Source organism: Carassius gibelio, chromosome B4 (assembly GCF_023724105.1).
Source record: "Carassius gibelio isolate Cgi1373 ecotype wild population from Czech Republic chromosome B4, carGib1.2-hapl.c, whole genome shotgun sequence".
Taxonomy (NCBI): domain Eukaryota; kingdom Metazoa; phylum Chordata; class Actinopteri; order Cypriniformes; family Cyprinidae; genus Carassius; species Carassius gibelio.
This window is the reverse complement of record NC_068399.1, coordinates 16,686,736-16,709,579: the sequence shown is the minus strand read 5'-3', so window position 1 is coordinate 16,709,579 and position 22,844 is coordinate 16,686,736. Positions and strand designations below refer to the sequence as shown.

The 22,844-nt window shown below is 37.6% G+C and overlaps 1 protein-coding gene across 11 annotated transcripts in view; it reads right to left on the bottom strand.

The window, feature by feature from the left end:
• The window catches only part of LOC127956519 (UHRF1-binding protein 1-like), a 33,238-nt gene extending 11,264 nt beyond the window's left edge, over window positions 1–21,974 (bottom strand). For 2 of the 11 annotated variants that reach the window (XM_052554526.1, XM_052554527.1), the window contains exons 1-15: window positions 21,715–21,974; window positions 9,673–9,835; window positions 7,221–7,259; window positions 6,788–6,879; window positions 6,331–6,520; window positions 6,115–6,255; window positions 5,324–5,494; window positions 4,960–5,140; window positions 4,789–4,872; window positions 4,548–4,694; window positions 3,789–3,911; window positions 3,575–3,684; window positions 3,278–3,419; window positions 2,970–3,163; window positions 278–1,650 (exon numbers count right to left, since the gene is read on the bottom strand). In XM_052554526.1, coding sequence (XP_052410486.1) covers window positions 278–1,650; window positions 2,970–3,163; window positions 3,278–3,419; window positions 3,575–3,684; window positions 3,789–3,911; window positions 4,548–4,694; window positions 4,789–4,872; window positions 4,960–5,140; window positions 5,324–5,494; window positions 6,115–6,255; window positions 6,331–6,520; window positions 6,788–6,879; window positions 7,221–7,259; window positions 9,673–9,835; window positions 21,715–21,758 — 3,194 coding nt within the window. In that variant the 5' untranslated portion in view covers window positions 21,759–21,974. The remainder of the gene's footprint in view (window positions 1–277; window positions 1,651–2,969; window positions 3,164–3,277; window positions 3,420–3,574; window positions 3,685–3,788; window positions 3,912–4,547; window positions 4,695–4,788; window positions 4,873–4,959; window positions 5,141–5,323; window positions 5,495–6,114; window positions 6,256–6,330; window positions 6,521–6,787; window positions 6,880–7,220; window positions 7,260–9,672; window positions 9,836–21,714) is intronic. The other 9 variants (XM_052554530.1, XM_052554533.1, XM_052554535.1 and 6 more) reach the window with 7 other exon arrangements.
• Window positions 21,975–22,844: the final 870 nt, after the last annotated feature.

The following is a 22,844-nucleotide window of genomic DNA, read 5'->3' as shown; positions in this document are numbered from 1 at the left end:
GAACATTAAAGGCCAGGTCCTTGGAGCAGGGTTGGAACTGAAGTTTGCCGCAAGGTAGCCCTCTAGGAGCATGCTTGGATTCCCCGGCTGTCTGGCCCACAATATGTCTGGCCAGTATGCTGTCCCATTTATACCAAAGTTTGTACTCTACGGTGGACTGCAAAAACTTATGTCAGCATTTGAGACAGGGATATTCAGCGCTACTTGCATGATCAATTTCCAAAAACAAAGCAGGAAAGACTGGACAGCTGTGCTCTAAATACACAAATAGTAATACCTGGACATGGACTGAGGTAGCCTGCCTCCATGACTCTTGTCGGTCCATTCCCTGGAGGAATTGTCAGACATGGGATCTATTACCATGGTTCCACCTTGTGAGGTTACACTCTGCTGCCCTTCGGCTTCAGTTCTTTTGCCCTCCCCATTGGGATAGCCTTCCCTCAAATCCTTCTTCTCCTCAGATGGCACCCTCCCTCCAGATACCACGCTACTCCTCTCATCCACAGATGACTTTCTCAGAGCAGGAGATGGAGAAGGAAGGAGAGGAGATGCATTGATGGCATGTGTCCCTGCACAAAGGAGCTGATCCGCATTTCGAGTACCCTCTCCTGCAGCCGAGGGCCTCTCGTGCCCCTCGCTTACCTCACTCCCGGCTTCAAGAGTGGCCCTGCTTTCTGAAGGGGATACGTCTGAGTCCAGAGGGCTGGAGTTTAAATCTGGTTGGGGAATGGGCTTTAGGAGTAGTGTAACTTCTGCACTTTTCATGTGCACGCCCACGCAAGCACTGAAGGGTTGAGTGGGACCCTGGCGCTTGGAGCCGTACTGCTCCAGATCTTGCTGTAAAGAGCGCTGCAGAGATTTCACAGCATTTTGCAGTCTGAGCAGAAACATATACTGCCCATGGCTCACCTGAGCACTCAGGTGCTTCTGGACATGCACTAGCACCTGCAAGTCCACTTCACTGGACGAGGATGAGGAAGCAAGGGAAAGAGACGAAGAGGAGTTGCTTAAAAGGCCATCCAGAGAGCGTGGTTTGTGGAGGCCATTGCTTGGCGTGTTGCTGGGAGATGTATCAGTGCTGTAGTACTCCTTTAGAAGCTTCTTCCTCTGCAGACGACTGGCTATCTCTGCTGACTCACTGCGAGGCAACAGGTCTGACCCTGCGCCTGCTCTGAGCCTCTCATGGAGCTGAGTGTATCGGGCAGGGTGGCATGCCCAAAATGTCAGAGGGAAGGAGTCCACACAAGGTGTCGGACGACCTCGCCCACTGCGTGAGCCCTCATAATCCACCCAGAACTGGGAAAAATGCACGGCCCACAAGTCAGTGGCTGCTGGTGTTTTGAGGGCATTGGTGGAGAGAGATGGCGGAGCAAGGCCACGGTACACATCATGAATGCGTGTGTCCTGCTCGTGAGCATGCCGCTGGAAGACAGAATGCAGCACAGAGAAGGAGTTTTGGGAGCGAGGAAAAGACGAAGAGAGGGAGGTGAAGAAGGGTTGTTCCTTGAAGGCCTGCAAGAGGGCTTCCAGACTGGACCGAGTACATCCAGGAGAGTGACGTGTGTTAGTGGCTACCATCTCTGAGGTCTGGACTGAAACTGAGCGGGGCTGGTCAGGCTGAGTCTTCTCCTGGTCTGTAGGGATCACCAGCTACAAACATGCAAACATAGAGTTTTAAATTAAACTATAATACGATAATTTACTGTATAGTGTATTACAATAAGCTTACTCAAATCCGGACCTGGAGGGCCACTGCCGTGCAGAGTTTAGCTTCAACTCTGATCAAACTCACTTGTAATTTCTAAAAACGTTGAAAGACATACCTTGCTCAGGTGTCTTTTGGTTCATTTCCACTGAGTGGTATGGTTCAGTTCTGTACGGTGTTCATTTCTGTCCGTTCCCATTGTTAGAAGTATTGAATTGTACGAAAATAGCAAACTGTACCATAGCATTTTTTTTGGACCCTTCCATTGGAGTAACTAGCACAGTAGTTCATTACATTATGAGTGGAGCTAGACTCGCTGCAGAATGGTAAATGGTAAATACATCTCCAGCCCTGTTTACAATTGGTATTAAGACGCATTTTGGTTGATCAGATCACAAGTGGACAATGAAGACACATACCAATTTACACCTGGCATTTTAATCTGTCCCTTCTGCCCACTTTTGGTCACTTTGGACTAGATCACCCCTGTGGTGCTGATTATTTGATTTCGGATCCCTCTGCTGAAGTTCAAACATGAGCAGGAGGGCTAAAGTTATTGCGCACTAATATTATGATTGCTTGTACTTACTGCGGTTTCTTTTTTTGTTATCAGAAAATAACACTTCTGATTCGGCCCGTCAAAGTTTAAATACCGTCTGATAAGTGCACGTCCCACATCTTGTGATTATTTGTTAGGTCAGTAGGCGGAAAATAAGCTGTCCTTTGTTCCTGTGGCTCAGTGGTAGAGCATTGCGTTAGCAGCGCAAAAGGTCATGGGTTCAATTCCCAGAGATCACACATACTAGCAAAAAAAAAAAAAATGTGTAGCCTAAATGCACTGCAAGTCACATTGGATAAAAGTGTCTGCTACATCTATAAATAAAAAAATTAAATGTAAATGTCTTTTGTGGCTTCACTTCCTCTGGTGTTTACACTTGTATTTAATGTATTTAGAGTACACTTGTAATCCAAAATGCATCTTAATAATGTAAACAAGGCCTCCTTCACTCATTCCTTTATGCTGCTCATTCATTTTGGGCTTGTCTACATTAGAGTGCGAAAAAAACATGTGAGAAGAATGACTTCGATCACTACTTTCTGGCATACATCCCGTCTATCAAGTAAGGGTACTGCTGGCAGTGGAAACAAGCCCAGAATCGTACCATATTGAACTGTACTGACCCGTACTGCTCAGTGGAAATGAGCCATTTGATTAGGAATGAAGCTAAACTGTGCAGTTTAAGTCAATGTAAGAAAGAACTACCTTCAGCATGAGTCCGTCCACTCTGATATCTACATGCTCGTCAGGTTTCTGTGAGTCATTGAGTTTGTACAGCTCCATAAATTGCTCTAAGCTCTGACGAAGGTCCAGCGCAAACAGATTGAGCCAAACCAGACTGCGAGAGTCAAGCACCAGCTGTAGTGCGTTTAACTGCACATACAGGTTGGGACAAGGGACTGCAGAGAGAGTTTATTCAGGTCAATTCATGGAATGCTTGAGTTGAATTGAGATATTAAGTGATTATTCTGATTTGTCAGCATTTACGATGGAGGTTGTCACTTCTGTCTTACTAGGATAGTCTTTGCCATCCGGGAAGTAGTACTCTGTGAATTCAGCATGGATAGCCGGCATCTCTTGGGGGAGGTAGAGGGATTTCTTATTGCAGGAGATCATGGTTTGAGGACTTGAGCGTGACTGGTCTGCTGTAGACACCTTCAACACAGCGTAACAATACACGTTTAAAGGGTGACTTATTAATAAATATTTCATCATTTACTCAGTCAATGATGACAGCACTGATGCATCTCGATGAAACACATCTGAATTTGAATCGACTACATATTGTATGTGTATTCTTCCATACAAACCTGATAGATGCTGAAATCTGCTATCTGTAGCACAATTGAGCTGGACATGAGTTGGGATCTCGGTGCAGGTGGGGGCGAGAATGAAGTACTGGAGCTGGTGGAGATCTTTCCTGTAGGAAACACATAAACTCAGACATCACAAACACAGTGGGCCAACTGCACAAACCACAGCCATGTGTTTGTGAGGCACCTCAAACGCACACCAGAGAGCTACCTGTCTCCAGACACCAGCAGCAGTTGGCCGTGGGGGAGAGCGGCCACAAGCCATCTGGGCCTGAGTCCAGCTCCCTAACCATTATCTCTCCACCCTTCGCTTCTAAGACAATCGACTGATGGACTGGGGACACAGAACCCATTACGCAAAAAACCTCTCAAACTAGGACAGGTGTTAGCAGCTACCAGGACACATTTACTGACCACAACACATTCTAATGACTTCAAAATTAAAACCATGATAATAATATACTCATATTATATAAATATTAGCCATAATATGTTATTGAGCTAAAACCTGTAACACTTTAGCTAAAGACCCTTATACAAAGACCCTGCTATACTTTCAGTGGCCACTTTTGTTAGCCATGAACAGAGCTACAACCCATCATCTGAAAGTGTCTTTGTGAAGAGCCCTTATAAAATAAAGTTTCACAAATACTTGCTTTATCGACTGTTTGGATGAGCAGATATCCAGATCTACAGTATGCATCTATAATTAACAGCTGTCAATTAAATAAACAGTGTCTGGATCACATTCCACCCCAAAATCCCCCTCTAAAAACAAATAAATTATATATATATATATATATATATATATATATATATATATATATATATATATATATATATTATGGGGTCAAAAATGGTCCAGACATGTTCTCGATAGGTTGCATGAGATTGATCCATTTTCTGTTCTTCAGTTATAATGAGATGAAATCAGCCAATCAAGGTGTGCTTATTGGAAGGACGTTCTCACCATGTTGAGGGGAGCTCTGGGTCTGACCACTGACTGCATTTTTGAGCATTTCCAAATTAGACTTGAACTCATCCAGGAGAGAACAGGCCCAGGCCTCACGGGACTTTGTGGCCTCACCGTAATGCATCCAGTGCATACAGGTCTCACCTGAGAGAGAGAAAGAATGATGTTTTCATAAACTGAACATCTTCCTGTTTAACGTGTTATTACAGTAATAATCTAAAGTGTTTGAGGAGTTTACCAGCTTTGTGGTAGGGATAATAATCTATGCTGATAGAGCTGAAGGACAACTGCACTGCACCACCATCTAATCTCTTATTAATTCCTGCAGAGTGAAAAAGACATTTCAGCTTAACACCCAACTGTATAACTAACTTTGGTGTTAACAGAATTGTGTGTGCATATGTGGTACCTCTGTCGTTGTCAATGGTGTCATCGCAGATATGCAGGTCGAGATGTTTGATTTGGAGGTGGTGTGAGGTCTCACGTACATCATGGGCGTTAAACAGCCGTGCCATAGAAGCACTCTGATCTGCTGTGGCTGAAGCCTGCTGTGTGCGCACCTGCTGGGCTGAGGGGGGCGCCGAGGTTACCTAAAAACACAGAAAAAAAGGTGAAATCACTGATGTATATTGTAGGAATAAAATGTTCCACCAGTAGGGGGCACCAAAATACTATTTTGATAATAGAAAGCAAAATTTTTAAAAAGAGGTAGTCTGCAACAGGTGGTGTGGCTGATTAGTGAAGTGGATGAGGAAGTGGCATGAATCACACACCTGTGTGGTGTCGGGGGCCATGCTCTTCCTCTGTGCGGCTGATTTCTCCATGGCTTCACTAAGAGACTTGGCGTACTGCACCATGGCCTTGAGCTGAGAGTCCGTCAGCACCCACAGCAGGTCATCCATGACCAGAATCAGCTTTGATGCAATAACATTACAGTCTTTCATCTGGAAAAAGCATGGACATACAGCCATGAGGCCAAGTAATCATAGAAATCATAAGTAATGTTTTTTTAAAGAAGTCTCTTTCGTTCGCCAAGACCATAAATCAGTGAAACATTATTGCAATTTATTTATTTATTTATTTTTTGTTTAATGACACCAGTTTTCAAGCTTTTTATTGTTTATTTTATTTTAGAATCTTCAATATTTCTCTTACTGTTACATCAGGATGATTTATTGACTTCATTTTTTATTTTATTTTTATTTTTTCAGGTTTAAGAAGGAATTCAAAACCCAGATTTTCAATATGCTCCCTATTGCATGGCATTTAATCTTGTATAATTTGACCATACTAAATGTACAGAGTTTATTTGCATTTGTTTTTCTGAGAGGCCTGGATGCTACCAAAATAAAACCCTCTAATCAGATGCCAATATTCAAACTAGAAACAGAGAAACGCATCCCGGCTGCCTGCAGAGCTCAGAGCTGATCCACAGAAGAACAATTGCTACACACACTCTCAAAAATACACATGATGGTACAGTGATCCAAAGCTGGATCTCATTTTGAACATTAACCATATTTTTCTGTTTGAGCATGTAAAAGGAGCATGTGTGCATCCTTACCCTCCTCTTTAAAGAGACTCTGATCTTTGACTGGTTGGTGATGAGGCGTATGGGGGCGCTGACAACCTCATGTTCTGTGTTCTGGATGGCGTCCGCTTCAATCCTGATCATCTGCCAGCTCACTTCCTTAAATGTTAGGATCTAAAACAAATCATGGTGTTAAAATATAAACACATAGCTCATAGACTCCACAACACCATAGGTATCTGTTGTCACCTCTCCACGTGTGGGGTCCAGGATGCGTGTGTATCGGAGGTCACTGGCGGTCCAGCTGGTGTTAACGCTGTGGACCTGGAGCTGCGAGAGCTCGAAGGAGGCATTAAAAGCTTTGGCGCTGATGCGGATTACTATGGAGTTCACAGAGAGAGAGATGCCCTCTACAACCTTCTCCGCAAAACCATATTCACTGGCAAAGAGAGAATAAGATTATAAATAAACATATAATATTAGACTTGCGAACAATTTTTACACTACAACAAGATTTAGCCAAAAAGCAATATCTAACTCTTACAACAAACAAACAAACAAAAACAAATACAAAAAGAAGTAATATCTTCCATGGCAGATTTTTTATACCTCTAGGTTTTCCATTGCAGAAGGAACCAATAAAAACAGGAAGCAGCAGAGGAGAGATACAAATCAAGGCAGATAAAGCTGATCAACTGAAACTGACCTTTGACCCGACGCTGTTGCAATGGGTGATGGGCCGTTGGGAGGACGAGGCTCATCACAGGTGCTCATTTCCATGATGACTTTATCCAAAGTCTGAAAGACATGATTTAAAGTTGCAATATTAAGCTGCAGAAAACGTCTTTTATGCCTTAACAAAACAGCAACAATGACAAAAAACACAACAGAAACAAAAAACAAAACTAGACGGCAAAAAAAAAAAAACTGAAAAACAAGATAACATGAATGAAACAAAAAGCAAAAAACAGCAAAACAACAACAAAATTCTGAAACAAAAACAAAAAAGCAAAAAAAAACTAAGGAACAAAACAAAAACTGTGAAACAAAACAAAATAAAAAACAGCAAGACAAAACAACATAAAAAAAATACTAAAGACAAAATATTTAAAATAAAGTGTTATTATTATTCTTATTACCAGAGTGATTGGATGAGCCTTCAGCTTGGTCCATGGGATCTAGTGCACACACACACATACACAAAGGAAAAATATATCTACAGTATATCCAACATTGTTCTTCATTATTAAGTACACAGCCTGTAATTAGACACTGTTTGCATTAGCTTTGCTAAGATATGATGCGTTTACTCCTGTCTGTGTTGGTGTGTGTTAATAACATTACATTTTCTAGATAAAAACACACTTTAAAGATTGCCTTTATTGTATTCCTTTTATGGATATATTTGTGACAGCCAAACACCCTCAGAAATATAGTGAAACGTAAAAAATCGACTTAAGGATAATTTAAAGGTTGATAATTTATGTTCTTCAAATCTAATAATCTCTACTGGTTTGCTTAGTATGAACATCACTGCATTAATGAAAGGCCCTTACTAATTTAACTTCTAAGGAGTGTGTGTGTGTGTTTGTGTGTTTTTGTGTGTAATTGTGTGTTTGTGTGTGTGTGTGTGTGTGTGTGTGTGTCTGAGTGTGTGTGTGTGAGAGAGAGAGAGAGAGAGAGAGAGAGAGAGAGAGAGAGTGTGGGTGAGAGTGAGTGTGTGTGAGAGAGAGAGAGAGAGAGAGAGAGAGAGAGAGAGAGAGAGAGATAGAGAGAGAGTTTTTTCCAGTGTGTGTCAGTGAGCATTCAGAAGCACCTGGAGCACTGCCAGAGGGAGAAAACTGTACGTTCCTCTTAAAAAGAGTCAGAAGAGGACAAGAAACACACATGCACTCATCTCTAAAGAGCAGAATGTAAAAAAAGCTGTATTTCATTTCCTCTGCACTGGAATATGGATGTGAAAGTAGAGAGACTTAAAAAGCTTAAAGCAGCATGAATATTAGGCATTGAAATATACTAAAACTGATGCTAGGAGATCATAGGGAGCAACAAAAAAAAAAAGGAGAAGCCGAACATAGCATAAGAAGAATTTCAAAGACTTGATCTATTGGTGAGGTTCATCAAAGATAGTACATCCTTTCTCTCTTGTCAGTCATTATACAGGCGTGAGCTTCATCTAACCAGTCAGATCGCTGCATAAGGGCCGCACTGACCCTCAGAACAGCTGCGGCTATCGTATTTTATCAATAGACACAATGAAATCCATTGAGGTTTCATTAAACAACTACGTGGCTGAGCATGTCTAGACAAGAATGGAGGAATGGCCAATAACGGTTATGGAAAACTGCAGCAGACCACTAGATAACTGATGCCAGAGTGAAGGATGGAAAGGTCTACTGGGGACAGAAAGAGGAAGAGAGAAAGGGAAAGCTCAAGGAGAAGTACAGTACAAAGTAAAACTACAAGATCAGCCTGTCTAGCATTAGCTCTATAGAGCGAAATAACAGCACAGAGAAATCATGTGGTATTTGCTCCTGTAACTAAAGCATCATCTATAATGTCAGGTTTTATTTACTACAATGCTTCCTGCAACTGTGGAGTCATTGTTATGACAATACTGAGCAATTAAAAGTATTATTGTGTCTTTGCTCTATTGAGGTTTGTGTGGTCAATGTGCTGTCATAATTTGCTGTTGAGATTACAGAGCTCAGTCACTTTCTTCCCTCACCACAAACCTGCTGTCTGGTTTCTTAATGTTATTAAATGTGGTGCAAGACTTTGCTTAGTGTGTATTGCATTGGGGATGTGGAAATATTTACTTATAAATATGATGAAAGCCGGTGTATAAGATTGTTTAAAAATATTATGACTATTATTAATAGCCATGATAATAATAAATGATAAATAATAATAATACATTATTGTTATTATTATTTTATCATCATTATTATTGTTTTTAATACTACTACTGCTTCAACTACTACTATTATAATTATTAATACTAAAACCAATACGATCAAATGTGAATTCAAAAGACTGCTTAGTGTGTATTGCAGTTATGTTAAAATATGTACTTTTAATATATATATATATATATATATATATATATATATATATATATTTATTTATTTTTTTTATAATCATTATTGTTTTTATTACTTCTACTGCTTTTATTACTATTATTAATAATACTAACAGCAGTAATAATTAAAAATGTATACTAATTACATTATTCTTCTTTTAGTAATAATTAAAATAATAACTTCAAATGATGGCTTCTGTAAATAAAAAAATTGTAAGATTTTTTTTTTAATTGTCAAAATAAAAAATGTAACACTGAAAATTTAAATTAACAATTTTCACTAAAGATTTGCTAAAGAGTACATGTAACGTTATCAGCTTATATTTTTTAAGTAAGTCTTAAGTAATCTTTAAGTGAGTTTTACACAACAGCAATATTGTCTATGCAGTCCTATGACGGAGTACAAGTCTAGAGAGCGGAGCTTAATTATCTTCCCAGCTGATTCTACACTACTGGTGTCAGAGGGACTCATGGTGATGATGTCATCAAGAAGCAGGGGCGTCTCTTACCCGGATGGTGGCTTTGTTGCAGAAGACTTTATTAATGGCGAGCCAGGTGGGCAGATCCAACATGTTCTGCAAAACCTCCTCATCCAGCTCCAGGTTGGTAAGATGGCCCTCCCCTTTCAGAGTGCTCAGATTAATCTTATCTGGGGAGAGGTTCTTAGCAAACCTGCAGAAAAGAGAAAGAGAAAGAGGAACAAGGAGATATCAGGGAATAAAATCAGTAAGATGAATAAAGAGACTGAGGAAGGCAAAAAAAAAAAAAAAAAGCACATTGCAGTTTTTCATTATGGTTTAATGGCTCTTTCTCTTGACTGTAATTACAGCTTTGCAAGCAAGCAGACCGGTGCGCTGTGCTGTTACCACCCACCACTTGAGAACTGTGTGTGTGTGTGTGTGTGTGTGTGTGAGTGAGAGAGAGAGAGAGAGAGAGAGAGAGAGAGAGATTCAAATATCCTTAAATTCAGTAATGGGTTATTAAAGACATTACTTACTAGAAAAAGCTATTTTCACTGAATTACACACACACACACACACACACATACACACACACACACACACACACACTTTTCATTTTCAATGGATAGCCACAATGAGCTCAACATTAATACAGCATTATATAATAAAAAAAAAATAATAATAAAAATGTTAAAATAATATTATGGTAACAATATACTAGGGACCAATTCTCACTATTACAATATTGGCGGTTTATTAGTATCATAAAGTACATATTCTGTACAACCATATTCTACATCCATAATCCTATACCTGAACTTAACAAATACTCTATCAACATTTAATAAGGAAATGTCTGAGGCAAAAGTCATAGTTAATGGTTTGTAATTAGCTAGAATTAGACCTTAAAGTGTGACCAGTATTATAAGTATAATTAAATTAGAATTAATAATCAATATTTTAATTCATATGACTAGACTATTTTAATATAACCATTATTATAATTATTATTAATTAACGATAAACTTAAAACTTTTCTCTAAAGGTGTTTGCAGAGTAATATTTCCTAAGAGAGCTTAAACCAATTCAGTTCAATTCAATTAAGTGAAATTTTTGTGTATATTGTGTATATAAATCGTTGCAAAGCAGCTTTACAGAAAATTTGGTTTCTATTTTATTTTTAATTAGTAGCTAATACTACATCAAATTGATGTACATATGCCGGAAATGCATGGTAAAATTCACTTAATGACGTAATCAAACAGATGATGGACACTAGTATTAAGAGCAATGATTATATGTTGAAATCAAAGAAAACCTGGTCGTTTAAGTTACCTAACCTTTAGTTAAACCAGCACAATATGTTTAAGAAATACTGGACTCTGCATGGCTCTTCATTTAGCATGGCTCTTCATTTAATATTAAGAATGTGTGTTTGATTCTGAATTAAATCATTTTAAATATATATTTGACAATTATTTTGACAGAAGAAATTGAAAACACTAAACAACCATTTAAAATGAATTTACTGGAAGTCGGTCATTTTCAACGGAGAGTTTCAGATTCAACTTCAACTATGTGAATTTATTAGGTATGATTTCATCCTGAACAGATCCTGCTCGTGTAGAATGGATGGTTAATGTATAAAGAAATCAGAAATAATTCTTTACATCATTTAACACTGTAGCCTCAGGCAATCCAGAACTATTGCTGCTCATTTGTCTTACACTGGAAGCTATTCATTCATTATTCATCCATCCATCCATCCCATCATGGTCATTAAGCGGAGGGTGAATGCTTCCACGGTTGTGCTCTTTTACTGGAGATCCAAACCCTCTCATGGGTAAAAATGAAACTTCACAAACAATTAAAACAAATATGGCTGCCAACGGGGGAAGTTGCTTTGGAGGTCACAGACAGGCCATGTTTTTCATCTTAGCCCTGCTGATATCCTATCCACAATTAAATGAATATACTGTATTTGGAGCATTCTACGATGTAGAACGTAGTCACCCTGAGGATCCAAATACACATTGGTTTCGGTGACCCGGAGCATCTGAGGAGAGCTCGCACAGAGGTCACGACCTTCTGTTTCTGTGCGCATTGATTTTTCAGTTAATGTTTAAGAGTGTTCCCGCACAGCTCTCAGCACCGAGGCTGATAACAGAACTCATTTGTTATCATTTCCTTCAGCTGTTTTCGCTCGGCAGGCTAATGACACAAACAGGTCAGGGTGTGGAAAAACCGGTCACTCAAAGCCTATGATGTGGCCAAGGTCAATGTTAGCCTGGGCAAAAAATGTTTTTGTGAGTCATGAATAGCTTGAAGTTGTCGGATGGCCTGTTTATTTTGACCTTCAGCCCAGTTTAAACACAGTAACACACACACAGTCGCAGTTTAACAGCAGCGTACAGTTCTCTCTTGAGTCTGACACATATTAAACCAAAAGCTAGACTAAAAATGATTGCTCCTTTAGGAGTCACCGTTAACATTGTAATTAGGTCCCAGACTAGGTGTAATCTGCAATTGAGAGAACACCCTTAAATGGCTTGTTAATCCTGTTTCACAACTATCTCACTCTTACAGAATCAAACAATGAGCTCTATATAAAGAACCACATGTATATTATTAAAGCCTAATAACTGAGAGACAAAACAACACTAACCACTTCAATAACTTCAAAGCTTCAAATACAGAGACAGCTAAGTGTTTAAAACTGAGGTAACCAGTCTAACCACTGGCTTGGAAACCTAGAATCTACTGTACTTTAGTTCATGTAGGTAAAGTTAGAAGGGATTCCAAAAAAGGTTCCAAAAACTGGATAAAAATGTCTAAAATGTCGGGGACCATGGCACTCGCTTTCCTATAAATCTCTTTTAATAATCCTGGGGCCGGTTTCATAAAACAAGTTTACCTAAGAAACCAGGCTCATTTCAGTTAATCTGACTAATTGTCATCTGATTTAGTTCAAAATAAATCAGACTAACTGAATATGCCTGGTTTATTTGGTAAATCTGTTTTATGGAATAGGCCCCAATAAAATAAATTAAAAAAGGCATGTAATTAAAATAATAATGCAATTATTATACTACTGTTATATTACAAACAATTAAATAAATGAAGGTATATTATAATATAATTAATAACATATATAATAAATAAATATAATAAGACAATACAATTTAAAATGAAATGTCAAAGTTAATTAAAAATAAAACAAATGAAAAATGATATGTACTTAAATTCAATTCAGTTTAAAAGAATGAATAAAAAGATTAAAGAAAATTAAACTTGTAATATAACAAAATCATATTAAACATTTAATAACATTATAATATAACTATCTAAACACACTATTTGAAAACCAAATGTAAAAAGATGTAAAAATAAGTAAAAAAAAATAATAAAATAAAAATAAGTTAAAAAATAATGGAAATTATATGCAATTAAGATAAAATTTTTATTAAATCAAAACTAAATGCAAAAAAAAAATTACTTAAAAAAAATTACACTTATACAAAACTGACTGTTTAGTGATTTATTTTTGTATTAAAAGATGTGTGGAGGAAGCAGAAAAAAAAAGTTGAATGGTGAGGAGGCAGGCAAATTTCCTTTATTCTGAGTCTCCACAGAACTGTGGAGTGAATTATTAAACCGCCGCTGTTCAATGAGCTCTTCGTGGGCTTATTCATCACTCTGTGTGTGAAACAAAACCAAACATGAGACAGGGAGTGTGAAAACTTCCATAGACCTGCCAGTTCAAAACGAAATGTGAATAGTCTGGCCTCCGGGTTACGTAGCCGTGCTCTGCAAACAGTTAAATATTCATTCAGACACGGCCTACCTTCGATCTCTGATATCAGGTCCGTCCTAAGAACGCTCCGTCACTACCGTGAAGAGATCGGAAGGATGCCAGCCAGGTGACATCAGGTACAGGCTTATATTTAACTACACCTGCGTAATCTTTCAGCAAAACTGAGGTAAACACATTTTTATTTGGTTCTAATAGCCTATATTCGCTTTTAAAAGATAATTAAGTGTTGAAGAAGGTCATGTACAAATTAAAAGTTCATTTCTACAACGTCATGATGTAAACCACCATACTGACCCATCCTAGATGACAAAAATCCCATTGAAAATGCATAACCAGGCTCCTACAAAACGAGCAGTGTTTTAACAGTCAACACATTCTGTCCCAGTGATACCAGCACTCTTGAACTGATATGAGGGCAGTGTTTGGCCTAAAAGCACAAGACCACACTGTCAGATGCACAGACACCCATTCATTCCATCAACTATCACATAATTGGCCCAAAGCTCCATAGAATAAACTCACACATTAGAACATGTATGCAGTATCTGAATTAATGGGTTTAATTTTGCTGTGCGCATTTAAATATGACTTCATGTGAAATAAAATTCATCTTAAACTTAAAATACAAGTCCTCTGTCCAAAATATTGCTTTCTCCAGTGAAAAGGTTAACTTGTCTGAATCAGGTGAGAAATATGTGCAGATCAAGCACCGTCCAAAACAGTTCTGAACAAATACAGGTGCTGGTCATTTAATTAGAATATCATCAACAAGTTGATTTATTTCACTTATTCCATTCAAAAAGTGAAACTTGTATATTATATTCATTCTTTACACACAGACTTATATATTTTAAATGTTTATTTATTTTAATTGTGATGATTATAACTGACAACTAAGGAAAATCCCAAATTCTTTATCTCAGAAAATTTGAATATTGTGAAAAGGTTCAATATTGAAGACACCTGGTGCTTATCAGCTAATTAACTCAAAACACCTGCAAAGGGCTTTAAATGGTCTCTCAGTCTAGTTCTGTAGGCTACACAATCATGGGGAAGACTTCTGACTTGACAGTTGTCCAAAAGACACCATTGACACCTTGCACAAGGAGGGCTTGATAACCACACCCTGTAGAGGATTTTGATTGTGAAACAAAATCCATTCAAAAATGTGGGGGAGATTCACAAATAGTGGACTGCAGCTGGAGTCAGTGCTTCAAGAACCACTACGCACAGACGTATGCAAGACATGGGTTTCAGCTGTCGCATTCCTTGTGTCAATCCACTCTTGAACATCAGACAGAGTCAGAACCATCTCGCTTCAAAAAGGACTGGACTGCCGCTGAGTGGTCCAAAGTTATGTTCTCTGATAAAAGTAAATTTTGCATTTCCTTTGGAAAACAGGGTCCCAGAGTCTGGAGGAAGAGAGGAGAGGCACACAATCCACTTTGTTTGAGGTCCAGTGTAAAGTTTCCACCTTCAGTGACGGTTTGGGGTGCCATGTCATCTGCTGGTGTTGGTCCACTGTGTTTTCTGAGGTCCAAAGTCAACGCAGCAGTATACCAGGAAGTTTTAGAGCCCTTCATGTTTCCTGCTGCTGACCAACTTTATGGAGATGCCGACTTCATTTTCCAACAAGACTTGGCACCTGCACACAGTGCCAAAGCTACCAGTACCTGGTTTAAGGACCATGGTATCCCAGCAAACTTGCCTGACCTTATACCCTTATCAAAATCTATGGGGTGTTGTGAAGAGGAAGATGCGATATGCCAGACCCAACAATGCAGAAGAGCTGAAGGCCACTATCAGAGCAACCTGGGCTCTCATTAAAACTGAGCAGTGCCACAGACTGATCAACTCCATGCCACACCACATTGCTGCAGTAATTCAGGCAAAAGGAGCCCCAACTAAGTATTGAGTGCTGTACATGCTCATACTTTTCATGTTCAAACTTTTCAGTTGGCCAAGATCTCTAAAAATCCTTTCTTTGTATTGGTCTTAAGTAATATTCAAATTTTCTGAGATACTGAATTTGGGATTTTCCTTAGTTGTCAGTTATAATCATCAAAATTAAAAAAAATAAACATTTGAAATATGTAAGTCTGTTTGTAATGAATGGATATAATATACAAGTTTTACTTTTTGAATGGAATTAGTCGAATAAATAAACTTTTTGCTGATATTCTAATTATACAGTATAACCAGCACCTGTATGTCGGTGGATTTTGATGCGAGAGGACAGCAAAAGATGAACTTCTTCATCAGAGGGAGGGTTATTAAGGATTATGGACTGCAATTTATTTGTTTCTTCATGCAGCTTTCCGTTTCACAAGACATTAATTGATGGACTGCAGGCGTGTGGATTACTTGTGGGTTTTTGTAATGTTTTTATCAGCTGTTTGGACTTTCATTCTGATGGCTTCATTCACTAAGATTGATGTAATGCTAAATTTCTCTAAATCTGTTCAAATGAAGAAAACTAACTCATCTACATCTTGGATGGCCTGTTGGTGAGCAAATTGTCATTTTTGGTTGAACTTTTCCTTTAATAACTGGATGAGACACATTCAAAGTTACTGTAAACAGGTATAAACTACATTAACTGACCATTTTAAAATTCAAATATCAGAATGCAACTGTTCTATTTAAAATTGCTACCATTTCATAAAGTCAATCAAATTGGGCTATATTCACCATACAGCAATGAAGGGTTTTTAACAGAGAGAATCACTGGCCTCAAGTGACATATTGATCTTATGAAATGGTATAAACAGCAATAAGATTGAAAAAGGCAATACTGAATAGATTATTATTAACTAAAATTCTGGCAAGAAATCAGGAGATGAGACACAGTGTCTTCTTGTGAGAAAATGTTTTACTATGTCTAGGCACTTTTGATAATTGTGATATTCAGAAAGAAAAACTCAACCCCTGCACTCATTGGTTGAAACGTATGCGGCCTTGATGATGTCACTTGAAATAGAACGTTGTTTGAAAGGTCAAGCATTTCGTCATTTTGTAATTATAGATTACAAAAACAAACATTTTTGTTCTCTTTTGGAATACTATGAGTGTGACCTGAAATGTATAATATAACCAGAAACATGTATTCGAAAAAGTAAATTTTCCATGTTTGATTTTTAATGTAGCAAGTAAAAAAAAAAAAAAAAAAAGTCATAATATAATAGCAACCATAATAGCAGCTTGTGTCCCTGCCCTCACTGGATGAATTTCAAAGTGTGGGCATCTCTTGAAAGAGATGCTTAAAAGAGATTATGCCCCAGTTATGGTGACTTATTAATCTAACGTTTTACGTCAAGGACACAGAAGGAGAGCTCTGAATAGCCCAGACGCAGCAGTTATTCACAGGATGACAGACGCCCGCATAGACCCTCTGCAAATGTCACAAAGATACACACAAACAAACATTCCACACTCACAAGAGGGAACTCGGTCTCATAGAGCCGTCCTGAAATCTCCTGAGCATCTCCAGCAGATCTCAGAACAAGGTTTTAGACAAGCCCCAGTCAATAGAGGTGCGTGGACAATTTCTGGGCAGGAAAAAAAAAATTGCGTCCAATGGGAGTCATTAGAAAACAACAGCTGGGGGAAAGAACCTGAAGGAGGTCGTCATGGCGATAACGTCGAGAACAGCAAGGATAAACAGTATAGAAGTGGTAAAAGAGAACAGACGGGCTTTCCCGCAGACAGAAGAAATGATTGCTCTTTTTATGACCTATAAGCACTGATCAACCCAAGAAATGAACCAGAACTAAATCGCTTGCTATTTAAACAAAAAGACCTAGGCGTATGCCCAATAAAACATTTCATTAACTTCTCGGAGGGCATAACATAGCGTCTTTATAAAAGAAGCAGTGAGGTATATTTACAAATTCTAATGTTCACTGTTAAAAAAAAAAATCACCTCTCTGCCAATACTGTTAATTATATAGGGCAGTGTTTCAGACTAATACAATCCATTAACTCAGCTTTCTGAACTATTAATTAAAAGAAACAACTCCTCGGAGTTAGTCGCTGTATGGTTGTGATTAACTGAATATAAGAGACAGCTTTTAAGGTTCATTTCTTTATAAATCTGACCAAGCTGATTGTGCTTTACGTTTGTTTTGCATGCAACCTTATTTTAATATTATTCACATTCTATTACAGTATTATTTAATGCTTTGAATGGCTTTTCTAAACATATTTCCAGTTGCAATTTTTAATTTTAGTAACTTTATGTGCTTATGACATTTTTTTTTTAATTTTTTTTATTTTTTTTTTTTACATATTTCTATTTAACCTTAATTTGTTATTCCCGTTTTAGATTTAGTAATTGTAGTACTTCAACTTAAACATTTTATTTCAGCTACTGTAGCACCCAAAGCAACTTATGTAAGTTTTGTTTAATTTTTCAAGCTTTTATTCATATTGCATTTGAGTTTTAAATCAGTTCATGAAAACAATTTCAAAAACTTTTAGTCAATTCTAAAGAAAGATGTCTTTAATTGCATCGTATTCAGTACAGTCTATGATACAAATTGTCACTTATCATATTGGCTCTTCTTAAGGCTGACTAGCCGTTCAACACAGTCGACATTTAACAACCCTCCAACTCAGGCATTTTGGAAAATATGTAGGCCTAGACTTGCATTTCCTTATAAGACTGTGAAGCTAAAACACCCAAGTCTATCCACCAAAGGGTGAATCAAGAGGAAATTACACAAGCATTTTCTGAGGCCTTGAGTGCACAGGTGAGATCAGCCAACTTCCCTCTGGCTAGGTGATGATAAAGGCTGAAAAAATCCAATGAGGTGCTTTAAGTTTCGCTTCAGTCCATGTGAAAGCTCGGCTTGATTATGTTGAACAAACCCTGTGTCCTGATTTTGTGTGAATCCTGGCGTAACAGGAAGAGACTGCCATCGACCAAAAGCTGCCAAAGTGCAACATGTTGCTTGTCAATCATCTTGCAATCCAGCTAATCAATGCTAAAACACAGTCAGCGTTTGTGACCGTTGCTGCAGAAAATGCACACGGGGAAGCAGCTAGTCAATTGTGTCAGTCAAGCCATTACATTTTTTCTTTGTAAATATTGATTTTTCACACATTCTTCCACTTTAAAACACTTTTGGTAAAGGAACAAATGTGCTGTTGAGTCTCGTGTTACTTTAATGATTCTGTGACTTGACTCTTCTTAATTTATTAAATTAAATGACCCATTCTTCTGTGGAGCACGAAAGAAGAAGTTTAGTAAGATGTTCATGTTGCTCCTTTCCATTCATTGAAAGTGAATGGTGACTACATCTGTCAGGGAAAAAAATATGAATGACTTCAATTTCAAACTATTCCTCCCAGAGACATCTTATATGGCTTCAGAAAGCTTGGAATATGACATTTGTCTTTTAAAACACTTTTTGAAGCTTGACTGTCCCTGGTTCCCATTCACTACAGTTTTATAGAACAGAGCAGCTCTTTTGGGTCATACAGGTTTAGAACAACAGAATGGCGAGTAAATGATAACATTACTGAATAAACGAACTATCCTTCAGATAAACCCTTATCTTAAGAATTCTCTGACGGAAATATTTTCTCATTCTGGCTTGGAGTTCATGATGTGCTATCCAGAAAACTAGTTATAAATAATGTAAATACAGCCTCATTGACCACCACAAGAGTTTCTACCCTGATTTTACAATGATTAGCCATGAACACACACTTACAGACAGGTCTGCATTATCTGATTTATCTTCTAAAATGGGGGCCAGAGACTAGAAAGACAGGCCAAGCATGTTTCATTCCTTTGACAACTGCCTACAGCTTCCTCTTCTGATTTTCACTAAATCAGGTACAACAACTAAACTATATAGGCCTACATAAGAATATTATAAAAATATTATAAATATCAACATACTATATGTTTAATAATATAATATTATATATATAATACGTAACATAAAGCACTGTTTAAAATAGCTTCACTGCTTTAATTATGAAAACTTTGTGTAGCCCTAAAGTGGTGCACAAAGACTGGTGGGTACATTTCCCTTTCTATTTCCTGTGAAGTGCTATGTTGACTTGTTCCCCATATTGTTTTACACTATATGCAGTTTGAAATCGAACACAAGACGGGTGCATAGCCTCTGAAGTCCAATTTGTATCGGGCGATTGGAAGTTACTGATAAGCTAAACAATAAATATGAGACTATTACAGACTGAAAAAGTGCCGCCGCAAGAGGAATACTTGATTTTGTGTAGGTCAAAGTCTGGGTAAAAGTCCCTCAGTGTTAAATTAATTCAACACAACATCATAAACAATAAGTCTAGGTCCATAGTGTGCACTATTCATTTTAGGGGGCCTTGAGCGCCACTATTCCTCCAAAAAATGCAGAGTGTGCAACCAACATCAACCCGAAGGGCACACTTTAAAGATATGACCCTTTCGAGACGCCATCCAACACCATCTTTATTTTATCATGCTGCCCAGTCGACATCTTGGATCGAGCTATTGCTTATCAAATGAGGAACACCATGAGACACACGTCACCATTATACCAAATGGCCGCTGTTGTCATTTTGAATGGACAGGTGTAGTATTTCATCTGGATGCGCTCCACTGAGGGAATGAATAATGCAGGTAGGTTGGTCTCAAGAACTGACACAACAATGGCACACAACAGTGAAACCATTTGACACAACAACATGCACTCGGCCGCAAAGGAAAAACATTGTTTCTGTTGAACCCATCTTTACGATCTACCCAGTTTTCATTCAAATTCAATTGGAGTCTACAGGGCTGAAAAGTTCAAACCACAAATATTATTGACACCAAAGAGCGACATTGTTGGAATAGCTTCCAGAACAACTTTTTTTAGCTGATGAATGATAAAACCATTGACAACCAAAGACGCAGTAGACTAAACTGTAGAGTACACTTAAAATAAAGATAAAATTACCATGGATTAGTGTGCATGCTAATATAGTTGTCTTTATAGTTGTCATTTATGGCCTTAAAAGTCCCACAGATTTCAACAGAACTGGAATGCTTGTCATTCATAAAGTTCTACATATCTCCCGCAGATCCATGTCCTGTGTATTAAAGGAGGTCCAATGTTGATTTAGAAGCCAATGGTTTTCAAAGTATTTGTGAAAGCCACACACATTTGGAACAACATGGGGGGGGGGGGGGTAAAATTTGAAAGTATGTATTGAATGTTTGATTTCCATCTTTAAATACTTAAAATAGTAATCACGTCTAAATCCAATATATCCAAAATAATCTGAGATTAGCAAAAAAATAAAAAATAAATAAATAAAAGAGTCCAATTCTGGGCATCTAGATATGCAAAGGGACACATCACCCACCCAATATTATAAGTTGTGCTGAAACCTAAATAGTGACAGAATTTTCTTTTGTGTTTTGATGTACATATATGTACATATGTCAAAGTATAATGGCATATCAGAAAATAAAAAATGTTGGGCAGGTCGAAACACTGGGTGTTGATGGAGGCAGGTGAATGTGAGCTAGCAGCAAATACGTTTAAGTAAATGACTTGAGAAGTCCTGCATACATCACCACAGAAAAGTCTAATGTTTTCACCTGGGAGATCCGGTTATGGCATTTAAAATTTAAAATGCTGGGAAAAAAAATTAAAATTAAAAATGAAATATGCATGGATGAATCATGAATCATCACTTATATCTAAAACATGCATGTGGAAAACTTTTACAAGCCAACGTTAAGATGCCAAATTCATACATTCTTGGTTTACGTGGCATCCTACTAGACTGTTTCTTGATTAACTGACCTTTAAGTGTCAACCAGATACACCACAGGGCTAAAAATGGGTTCAGTCTGTCATGGAATGTCATGAATCCACTTAAATCATACCAATGATCTAACCTGTCTGAAGGAAATGAGGGGTGGTTTCCAAAGCAGAGGAAATATGTGTATGTGTGTGTGTGTGTGTATATATATATTTATATTATTTCAAGCCAAAAAGCACGCTCTCTAGCCCACTGACCCACAAAAAAACTACACTAAGATGAGAGCAGAAAGACTCGTTTGGCTTGGAGACATGAAACCCAAAGTGTGTTTTGACATCAACCCAGTGCAACAGCATTTTGTCTGGCAAGCTGTCAAAGCCCAGTTATGACCCATCAGCATGTCATCCAGCCCAGACACATCAGCAGGACTCATCTCAGCCTTTAAACCATGATTCGTGTTAATGGAGCAGCGGTATGTATGTAAAGCCCGTCAGGAAGGGATCAGCTCTGACCTGGAGAGATGTTTCAGGATCTGTTTCTTGATCAATCCAGCCATGACCGGTATCTCATCAATCACTTATCCACGGACGGGCGGCAGATTTTCGAAGCTGTACATTATAGGTGTACTCCGGTCAACCGGAGTGTTTTCCTCTGAATAATGAAACGTCGTAATGGGAGAATATAAACATGACTCGTAGAGGCGTCCGTCGCTACCGCTTCACCGTCGGGTCCATGTTGACTGTGTGACGCGTCGGTGGATGAACGCGCATGCGCAGGAGCACCCCATGATAATTAGGCTCGCCCAAATCCGATCAGCCAATAATAATCGGTCTTGAAATTTACGTCACACTATGTCATGGCGTTTATTTTTGTAATATGCACATATAATAATAAAAAAATATGTATTTTTTTTATGGAAATTTCTTGTCAGCTATCCCCTGTAGTTTCTCCCCTCCTTCCTGTTTGTTCCTGTGATGCTATTATGAATTTAACTGATTTTGTGTTACTTTTCTTGTTTTGCAATAATATATATACATATTTAGTAAAGGTTAAATTATTCTTTACATTAGATAATATTATTGTGTATCAATAAAACAATGTCTTGAATACAATATATTTATTAAACTATATAAAATTAACTATATACACAAGCAAGTGTTTCAGTTTATTTCCATTGTTTATGTTGTTTATTGTTTTATTATGTAATTTGTTTGTATTATTACATCTTTTAAATTGTAAGAAGAAAAAAAGTTTGTTGTGGAATGCTTTTTTGTTTCTGCCTTCAGTTTAAAAGAAAGAAAAATAAATAGGCTATATACATATTAATTAAAAAGGATGATTTATTTTAATATTGTTCTGAGCATAATAATATCCCTTTAATTATGTATATTATATTTATAAAGCTATCCATAAAATCAAACATAATTTAGTAAATATAAAAAAAAATTATTAATATTATTGTGGAATATGGAATTATTATGGTGTGTATTGTTTGTTTAGCCTATTTGTTATTCTAGATTTAGGTATGGGATTAGATATGTTTTAGATTAATAATATAATTTGAGCCATTTTTATGGTATGAAATTTAATCTTTGTTGAGCTCTTATTTTCCTATACATTAAAAAAATGAATAAACACTGAT